This window comes from Helianthus annuus, chromosome 4 (genome assembly GCF_002127325.2).
Source record: "Helianthus annuus cultivar XRQ/B chromosome 4, HanXRQr2.0-SUNRISE, whole genome shotgun sequence".
Taxonomy (NCBI): domain Eukaryota; kingdom Viridiplantae; phylum Streptophyta; class Magnoliopsida; order Asterales; family Asteraceae; genus Helianthus; species Helianthus annuus.
In genome coordinates this window covers 5,990,398-6,001,702 of record NC_035436.2, presented here as the reverse complement: position 1 = coordinate 6,001,702, position 11,305 = coordinate 5,990,398, and the positions used below count along the sequence as shown (strand labels likewise).

The 11,305-nt window shown below is 31.7% G+C and overlaps 1 protein-coding gene across 1 annotated transcript; it reads right to left on the bottom strand.

Annotated features, from left to right (window-relative positions):
• Window positions 1-2,357: 2,357 nt before the first annotated feature.
• LOC110932797 (chloride channel protein CLC-d-like) lies at window positions 2,358-3,132 on the bottom strand. The gene is made up of 3 exons (XM_022176053.2): window positions 2,682-3,132; window positions 2,451-2,552; window positions 2,358-2,375 (listed from the first exon to the last, which is right to left on the bottom strand). The coding sequence occupies exons 1-3, from the start codon at window positions 2,865-2,867 to the stop codon at window positions 2,358-2,360; spliced, it is 306 nt and encodes a 101-aa protein (XP_022031745.1). The 5' UTR covers window positions 2,868-3,132.
• Between the last annotated feature and the right edge of the window lie 8,173 nt (window positions 3,133-11,305).

Sequence of the window (11,305 nt, the reverse complement as noted above, 5' to 3'; positions counted from 1 at the left end):
ATCAAGTTGTATATCAACCTGCAAGATAACAAAAATGTATAAGTGTCTTTGTTTAAGTAAATATGTAAAATGGCTTGTAAGATAATTGATGCTTACATGCATGTCCAGGAACATATGAAAGAGATCTACATTCTAGAAGTTTGGAATCCACCTTTTAACCACTCTTTATCTGTATGGGTTCCGCTTCATCATACTCGTTGATAACAGAGATCGGTTTGAAGGCCAATGACTTGGGTCGTATTTGATCTTTTTTTGCGGCAGTCATTTATGTTTGTGTAAAGTGTTTTAAAGTAAAATAAAATATCAAAAAAATGTATATAAATAGTAAATTACTCATGTAAGAACGGAACAAATGCTTGTTGTTGCTGGTTGGCTTTTGGTAGGAAAATAAACCACATGACCATCCAACCAACAACGATACACTATCGTAGCCTAGGTCAGAATTTCCCGACCCAATTTTCATATAAGGGTTCATGGTTCATGGTACTTAAATAAACTAACGGGTTCATGGTTTTTTAACCAATAACGGATTAAAATAAGAATATTCATCAGTTTACTTGCAACAAAAAATATATAGAACACAATCAAAATTATCATGGTTTTTTAACCAATAAACTAACATGTAAAGGAAATTGCAGGACACTAAACCCTCAACCAATACAACACACCAATCTGGGTTGACTGTTGAGGCTCCATAAAATATACAAAGGCATGAATAATCAAAGACATAAAATGAGAAACCTACCGTAATTCGGCGAAAGTGTAGCTCATGGAACTGCAGAAGCAAAGCACATGAACAATTTCGATGAAATGAGATCAAAAGACATGCAAAAAAGGAAATCTGATGCTAATGTGTAAATAAAAAGAGACACGTCATCACTACCATAGCATAATAGGGGAAAATGTCATATCTATGCTAACCTGTTGTTTTCCATCCTCTCTCATGCAAACCTTCATGTAAAAGATAATGTTTCATAAACGTTTTGAAGTTAAGATGATCCGATTTATAATCTAACCCAATTAACATGAACCAACTTATAAAGAAAAAGAGATCCACCTGGAAAGATGTGTAGAAAGGATCTGGTCGAACAAAGCTTAAGAACTCTGTAGAAAGGTGTATTCATGTTGAAACTGAATAGGAATAAGCTGCATCAAAAAACAAATAATATCTTGTGTATTATATGGGTTAGACTTCTAATAAGCAAAAGAATAAAAACATTTGAATGATGCACTTTTAAAGAAACATAGGTAAATGACTACTTTTATTATACAACAACAATATAACAGGTACATTTAAGGTCCTAAAGAGAATTAAGGATAAAAATGTGAAATGGGTCAAAATGAATATACCACTGAATCAGCTTTTGAAACGTCCCACGGGTCCTTTTTGAAGTCTCCATCATCATATATATCACTCATTACGTTCCCGTTTGCACAACTTTAAGACTACTTTCAGCTCTTCGTCCAAACCCTAATGCTTAGATCCAAACATTAAATCATCATGAAATTTTCAAACACATACTATCGACTAACACAATAAAAAAAAATAGTGATAGGAATCCATTACTAAACTCAACGAAACCACAAAATTGATGAATCATTTTAACGTCCCAAATACGATATGAATACATGACAAAGATAGCACAACGAACCATATTGGGTGGGGGTCAAAGAAAGACAACTTTAGTCCCAAATTAAGAGCACATGACCAATAAAATGACATAATTATATAGCTTTTATGAATGCTAAAACTTGAAAACTTACATTCTGCATACACAATAGAATACCAAATGTTGCCACCAGGTATTCGGTAACCTGGTTGTCACTCCATTCTGCATACACAATAAAAGAAAATCACAATTTCATACAAAAAAAGAAGCAAAAATGCCCATGCTACAACAATGGCAACCGTGCACTTCCCATCTGATTCGGTTTTATTGTCTAGAAGTTCCATGTTCGGTCCGGTTTCAACTTGACACACAATCCTACTCATATAAACATCATATATGAGACAATCTTTTCAACTTTGAATTGAAAAAATAAGAGTGGGAATACAAAATACAAAACCCCTGGTGTTCTTAAAATCTAAAAGTCCCGAAAAAGAAAATTTTGTTTAAATAGGGGTTTTTATGCCGAACTCAACCAAGTGTATGTAAGAACATAATACGCACAATTTAGACGAATAAATGTTTATATAAACCAAGAAAAAAAAATCAAAGTTCTAACCTGTATGGTTCCATTTCTTAAACCCCTTTAGAATCAGTTGTGCACTCAAAATACACATTGTGATACAACTAATTCAATTCCTGTGATCAAGACCCAATTGAAAGATTTCAGAGACTTTTGAAATAACAGAATCATAATCCCTCCTGTACCTACAATTAACGTTTCACAGGTATAATTAGTAAACACGTATAGAAAAACATGACGAATCATTGTTTGACACGCACCGTGGTGGTCGGCTTCTTGATGACAACACCTATGCCAATTAGCAAAGCAAAGAACCACTTCACCCCCACGTTGTACCAAACATATAGCTTTCCTCTTCGCGCCTGCACTTACAAACAGTTAGATGTTTATAAGTCACAAATTTAACACAATAAAAATAAATCTAACTCAGTAAGAATTACGATAATTATAACTATTTAAACTGAATAAGAATGAATTTAAGACGATGAGACCTGTTCTTGGCGATAGGCGTAATTCTCGATAACTTCATAATCAAGACTCTCAACAGCATCAAAACCCTCGCTTCTCAAAACCCCATCCTCATCACCCTCAGCGTCACTGCCATCTTCGGCGTTGGCCAGCCGAGACCAGATCAGTTTGGCGGTCTCGACGCCGTTCTGAAGTTGATTCGAGAGCATAATTGTGACGAGATCGATCCAGAAACCTGATCTCGTGAAATTGGAGCCCTATTGTTGGATCAATTGTGTGAGATTGATGAGATGAAAGCGTTTGAAGTTGATGATTGGTGCGATTGATTCATCAAGTGGATCCAACAGAATGACTGAATTTATTTCTTCTTCACAACCAACTCAAAAGTGAAAGAAACCCTTCGTAGTCACCTATGATGAGGAGGAGGATTTATAAGCGTTTTAAAACATACAGGCGAACAATTAGGGTTTGGATTGATTGGAGAGAGATGAACAATTATGGTTTGGATTGACCAAAATCAAAGGAGCTTGTGAAAGAAGAATGATGGAATTGTGAGGCGGTATGAGAATTGATTGAGATTTGAGAGAATTAAGATATGGCGCCCATTTTCACAATTATCTGGCCAAAGAGAGATGCCACATCATGGTCAAATAGTCAACCTTTATTTTGCTTTAGTATAGTAGATAGATTAATATCCTGTTAAAGCCAACGATCTCTAGATCAAGTCATCTAAGGCTTACATTTCTCTTGAAAGATGCAAGTTTAACTCTCACTTGGTGCAGAGTGAGGCATTGGTAAACAATGATAGGAGACCCAGGGAAACCTTGGGTTCGATCCTTGAGCCAAACGGGTTTTACCGGTAATTTCACCGTCGTGCCTACAGGCGGGTGGGTTACCGAGTTTTCTGCGGAATTGGTGGTGGACTCGGGTTACTCTCGGAATACTCCGTTTGATCTAGTAGATGTCCCAAAAAATGCTCGGGATTGATTCTGTTACCGTTAAAAAAATATCCTCTCACACCAAATCTAATGCATATTTGAGTGAAGGCTACGTGCGCCATATTTAGGAAGAGGTGGGCCATTTTTATTGAAAAAAAAAAACAAGAGTTAATTACACTCGTCCATTGATTTATTAATAATACGCACTAACTTATTTTTTAACAGGTTTATGTTTTATGGTTTCGATCTTGTAATACCTGTGAGTATTAAAGCTAATTGCTGTTAATTTTTCTGTTAAATCAGTGTAAAATGACTAAAATACTCGTATATAATGTTTTGTTAGTATTTAAAGATGTTACATTCAATAAACCATAAGGACTATCTATGTAATTAACTCTAAAAAATATAAAAACTAATTATATTTGTAAATAAATAATATTATAAAATATACTACATAAAAATATTTAATAATTATATTTCTAAAATGAATATGCATACAATTACCAAACATCTATTATAGAAAAACCACATGAGTAGGGAAAATGTTTAGTTTTTCTTAATAGTTTTAATATAACTATTTTCAAAAAGAAATATAATAAATATAAAACTCATCCATCTCTGTCCAATCTATACTATATAATAAAAGAAACTACTTTCGGGACACTTGTCATCATATTAGACCATCTCTTATAGATAATTATTATTTTAATTTAATTTCTTCTAATTAATTATAGATAACCCTCCTACTAAATATTATTTAATTTAATATCTTATATTATATATAACCCTTCTACTAAATATTATTAGTTTAATATCTTATGGATAATTATTATTTAGTTTAATCTCCTTCTCATTTATAATAGAATAAATTACGATTTTGACCCCTATAGTTATATCACTTTTACCCTTTTAGCCCAAAAAGAAATTTTTTAATATCTGAGCACCCAACGTCTTTTTTTCTAACCATTTTGGCCCCTAACACTAACCTCATCCATTTACTTTTAGGGGCCAAAAGGGTTAGAAAAAAAACGTTGAGGGCTCAGATGTTAAAATATTCTTTTTTGAGCCAAAAGGGTAAAAGTGATATAACCACAGGGGCCAAAATCGTAATTTACTCTTTATAGTATTTGAATTAATTATATTTGATCGTTTTGTTTAGTTTGGTATCAAATAGATTTTACGAAACTTAAAATAAAATTAACTAATATTATTTATCATTTATACATTTACGTAGTTTTAAAGAAAGAGTCAAATTTATTGAGACTTCGTCAACAAATTTTGCAACAGAATAATCTATTTTTATCACGAAAACCAAATTTTGTATTAATATATTAACTATTTTTATTTTCACTATACAAAATTACATTTACTCGACCCATGTAATACATGAGGTTTTTTAATATATAACTTTTTATTATTTGATATATAACATTAGATTTATTCAATTCGTACAATACATGGGGTTTTTTAAGGATATATATATATATATATATATATATATATATATATATATATATTTTATTATTTAGTACAGAAAATTACATTTATTCAAACCGTGTAATGCGCATATTTTTAAAACTGTAATTTTTTTATTATTTGGTATATAAAATTACATTTATTCAACCATTGTAATAAATGAGGTTTTTTAAAGATGTATTATTTTATTATTTGGTAGACAGTATTACATTTATTCAACCCGTGTAATACACGTGGTTTTAAAGAAATAAGGTTTTTAAAGATATATTGTTTTATTATTAGTATATAAAATTTATTTATTCAACCCGTTGTAATACACGGGGTTATAACCTAGTTAAATAAATAAAGAAAAAGAACTAATATTCCATTGATATCCATCTCTGTCCAATTAAATAAATAAAGAAAAAGAACTAATATTCCATTGATTAATGTGTATGTAGTATTTTACAACAGAATACAATGACTATATACAGGAGAACAAGTATTGGAAAACAAGCTAGGTTATTTTAAGAGTTAACAACCATAATCATAAGAACATATTTATAACATTCGCTTTTTGTTATCAACTTAATACGTTTTGAGATGTTGTTTCATTAAAAACCTTGCCAGGAAAAACTAGTAGGGCAAAATCTAAACTAAGGGAAAAAGAGTGCAACGCATATTTTGTTCTTCTAATACTTCTGGATCAGGTATGTTGGCTCCTTCAAACTAGACTAAAAAAAACCAAAATGGGGGAAAACTTAGTAAGGAGAAAAATGCAACTTGAATAAATCTTCCCCCTCATTTTAATATGTCTCCTTTATGACGCGTGTCCAACTTCCTTAAAAGTTGCTTAAAGCTTTTGATGTAATGTAATCTGCTTGATCCTTTAATGTGCAATCCTTTAGGTTCGTAATGTTGTATGATCTTCATATCAGCCTGGGAAATATGGTGCAATTTTGATGTAATGTAATCTGTTTTTTGGTTGGTTGTTTATGGTCACCCATGTCTTATCACTTATGGGGGTTACGTTTTATGAATATCACTTACCTTTTAATAAAAAACTATTTTTTCTCGAAAACTAATCTTAACCTTTCAAATTTAAGATCAATATACTAAAAATCCTTCTCACTCTGTTTCATTTATGAGTTAAATTAGAGTTAAATGTCATTTTAGTCCTTGTGATTTGGGTCATTTTGCCAATTTAGTCTAAAGGTTTCATTTTTCGTCTGTAGGTCAAAAAATGTTTCACTGTTGCCATTTTAGTCCACTGGATTACCTTTATCCGTTTTTTTGTTAACAAGAAAGGCAATTCGGTCATTTTATATGGCAAAATTGCCCTTCTAGTTAACAGAATTATATATAAAATGGCCGAATTGCCTTTCTCGTAAACAAAAAATGGATGAAGTTAACCTAGCGGACTAAAATAACAACGATAAAACATTTTTAGACCCATAAACAAAAAATAAAACTTTTAGACTAAACTCTCAAAATAACTCTGGAGACTAAAATGGCACTTAACTCTTCATTTTACATTTAGTATTAGTATTTGACATAACCCTAAAATGAAATAGATACAAAGTCAAATATTTCTTTCAATGCATACTATTATTACAAGAGTTAATTGCCCGGATGGTCCCTGTGGTTTCACGTTTTTTCACGTTTAGTCCCCACTTTTTGAAAATAGCAGGTATGCTCCCTATGGTTTGTCATTTTGTTACTCGGATAGTCCCTTAGTAGATGTCAGTTAGTTTGGAAATTGCATGTATGCTCCCTATGGTTTGTCATTTTGTTACTCGTATAGTCCCCAGAGTAAATGTTGGGGGACTATCCGAGTAACAAAATGACAAACCATAGGGAGCATACCTGCTATTTTCAAAAGGTGGGGACTAAACGTGAAAAAACGTGAAACCACATGGACCATCCGGGCAATTAACTCTTATTACAAAGAAAAGAGTTCCCCGCTTTTAATTATATGTAGTACAACTTCTTTTTATGTGTCCGGCCCCTACAATACACAGACGAGACGAATTAAATACAAGCCAATTGTTAGTAAATGAAAAAATAACCCATATATAATTTTTAAAACGTCGTTTTAAAACCAACATTTAAATCATTAAATAATTTTTATAAAGAGAATATAAATTAAATAAGACTGTTTATTATACTTTTACTATTTTGTCCGAAATTCCAAATTGTACATGAGTTTCAAACACGTAACATGGTTAACAAAATCAAATAACTAACCATTCTTCTTAAAATATGTATATGTATGTTAGAACATTCTAAAATAAAATACCTAACATATTTTTTTTATGATAGTATATTATAGTAAACGTTAAACGTCGGTCAAGCTAGTAACCTTCGTTTAATAGTTTTATATATCAAACCCACCGTGGTAGCAGTGGCGGACTCAGGAATTTTTTCATGGGGGTGCGGAATATTTTTAAAGATTTTAGGCCCTAGGTATATAAAAAAATTCGGTTCATATCGGGTCGGGTCATGTAAAACAAAAGAATATCAAGCTAAAATTTAAATAATTATCAAAAACATATCAAACGTCGTTACAAACCTATTTAAAATGTTGCTTTACGGGTTTTCATTTTTTGAAATCTATCCAAAACATCTAGAGCTACTTTTCTAAGCAAGTCTTCCTCTATATAACATATACAACTAATTTTCAACACTAAACACTTAAACAATCATCACCAAACTTCATAATTTTCAACTTTAAAATCAAGCCCTAGTTTTAATTGTTGATTCCTTCTAACTAACCATTTAAATACAGTAAACTTTAACTAAAACAACAAAATCAACCAAATAAAGTTTCAAAAAACAACAAAACAATTAAAATTTCAAACTTTTTTACTAATTGTATTTCTCCAAAAAATCCAAATAAAACAAGAAAACAAAAAAATAATCGAACCATACCCGAAAATAGTGATGAGATGCTGTTTTCGTGAGTTTGGTGGCCGAAATTGCGATGGATTGGGTTATTATATTTTAGTTCAAATTAGATTATTAGATTGGGTTGGGCTTCAGTTATGGTGTGTTTTGGGTTAAAGGTTAAGAGAAAGTTAATTGGGTTAAATGAAACTTAATTAGTTAAGTGGAAAGTTAATTAGATTGTATTAAAAAAAAATCAGCGTTTACGTAATTTTTTTATAAGTTCATAAGATTTTTTTCCTAAGGGGAGCGGTCAAAAATTTCCAAGGGGTGCGGACGGAAATTTTCAAGGGGTGCGGTCGGGATTTTACCGGGAATTTAGCACTAAATTTTATTTTTTCAAGGGGTGCGCCCGCCCACCTTAACATATAAGTGGGTACGCCCTTGCATGGCAGTGGACTCATTAGAGCGACTAAACCGTTACGATCGACTGTATTGAGATGTAAAAGCTCAAACCGATCCATCTGATGTAAACGAGTCACACGTGAGTTACTTGAAATTAGCTCGTAAAAAGAAGGGTAAATTACATTTTTCGTCCTTTATGTTTGTATGAGATTGGAAAACTCAATAATTACAGTCACAATTCTTTATTTGGAAAACTCATTACACTATACGTCCTTTAGCACTAACCAAGTTAAAAATTTCAGTCAAGTATAGCATGCGCCTTGAACATGAGGGTAGGTTAGTAATTTTACTAGTACAAAGGACCAAAAGTGTAATTTTCCCTTAAACAAATAAACAACTACCAATCCACCACCACCAAATCCCACAAATCGACTACCACCACCACCAAATCCCACAAATCCAACTCCCCACCAGCGACCGAAAGAACACGCAAGTCTAAAAATTCTGGTAAAAAATAGAAGCAATCTCAAGCATGTCTGTTTAGCTTCTCCCTGTTTTCCATCTTAGATGTCGATGGTAGTGATATCAGATAGCAAACCTATCTCTGTCCAACCCAAACAACACTGATCCACCAGTAACGATTCCAATCCCACAAACCAATAGATAGAGCAAACAACGTATTCAACGAATTTGACAACAAAAAAAACCCTAGAAATTGATCAAATAAACACTGTCGAAACAATCACATCACAAACTAAACAATTGAAGCCATGGGTATTGTTTAATTGAACACCTGAATATACAAATCGTGTATCTAATGGTGTGGGTGTGGGTGTGAGTGATACTGATTTTCGGGGGTAGAGAGAGGGATAATCTAGTGAGAGAGGAGGGTGTGTTGCTGCCATCGACTCTAGGGTTGGTCTGAGTTGAATCATTGATAAAAGATGGTGGTGGACCGGTGGTGCTCATGGTTGGCCAAGGTTCGGTGGTGGTGGTCTGATGGTTGTGGTTGTTGGCTTGTGGTAGAGAAAGGTAAGAGTGAGAGAGGAAGCTGAGAGAGAGAGAAAGGGAAGAGAGTTTTTATCTTTTTATATATTTTTTTTTTCTCAAATAGTGTTTTTTTTATTTAACAAATTGTAAATATACTAGTAAAATTACTAACATACCCTTATGTGAAAGACACATACCATACTTAACTGAAATTTCTAACTTGGTTAGTGCCAAAGGATGTATAGTGTAATGAGTTTTCCAAATAAATGATTGTGACTGTAATCAATGTTGTAGAAGGCGCTAGGCGCTAGTCGGGCGGTGAGGTACGGCCTAGGGATTAATCGGGATTAATCAGGATTAATCGGGATTAATCGGAATGGGATTTTTGTATGTACTTTTTCAAAATTATATATATATACCCAATAATATAAAAATAATACTTCAAAATTCACATAAATACTTCAAGTTTCAAATAGTATGGTTCGATTTTGACCGATTTTGACCAATTTTGACCAATTTTGACCGCCCAGGACCGCCTAGGACCGCCTAGGACCGATTTTGACCGACTAATATTGTCCGATTAATCCGATTTTTGACCGCCTGGGACCGATTTTGACCGCCTAGGACCGATTTTGACCGCCTAGGACCGATTTTGACCATGACCGATTAATTGACCGCCTAGCTCAAAATTAGGCAGTAAGTGACCGCCTAGCGCCTAGGCGCCGATTAATCGGCCGCCTAGGCCGATTTCTGCAACAGTGACTGTAATTATCAAAGTTAAAGGTTATCCATTAGAATCTAATACAAACGACGAGAATTGTAATTTACCCTAAAAAGAATTAATCGAGTTAGGCTAAAACAAATTGCAATCCATGTAATTTACCCTAAAAAGAATTAATCGAGTTAGGCTAAAACAAATTGCAATCCATATTGAAGTTCATTTAGTAAATGGGCTTGTGGGCCAATTCATATAACGAGTTTAAATAGGCCCGTGAGCCTAAGCAAGCAATAGCATATATGGTTACAATATTTTTATTTAATATATTAAATATAAAATTACATAAAAATGTTATATTGTATATAATTATATAATTATAAAATTATAATCGGTATATACATACTCTAAAAATCAAATACAAATGACTCTTAACATAAATAGTTCTTATCATGAGAACTGAAGATTTTTTTTTTTTTTTTTGGAATTTTTTCTCATCTATTTAAACATAATGTTTAGTTGCAAAATATATAAAAAAACGTGTATTTACTCTAGTTGAGTAATTATGTATTTATTATAATTACTCTATTAGTGTAATTACATGATTTTTTTTATCCTGAAACTAAAATATGTACTTGATAAAATAGGAAAAAAAAAATTTAAAAATACCTCCACTTTTTATGTTAAGACCCATATGTATCTATCTATACTATATAATAAAAGAAACCATTTATGGGACACTTGTCATTCATTGAGACTATCTATTTTTTTTTGTTTTCTTATTAAATTAAATAATTTACAATTTTAAGGATAAATGTTGATCATCAATTCTCAATTAAAAGATAATATTAAATCAAATCTAATCATTATTATATAATACTAAAATTATTGATTATATTAAATTTGAAAATACGTATTATCGAAAGTGGATTATGAATTTACCCATTTACTGGCATATTATTATATTATAATTCATAGCTTAATATATTACGGGTTATAATTTGTTGTTGGGTGAATAAACGGGTATGTTAGAAAATAATAATCTAATTTCTATTTTAAATATAAAATAATGATTGTTAAATTAGGTTCTTTGTAGTCTACGAATGCCTTGTATAAAACAAAAATTATAAATAAAATAACTTAATTTTTTTTAAACGGCTAAGTTTTTTTTTTTCTCTCCATTAATTCTAAACTAAATAACTTATATGAGTATAGTCTACGAATCTATATCTATACTATATAATAAACAAACCTATGA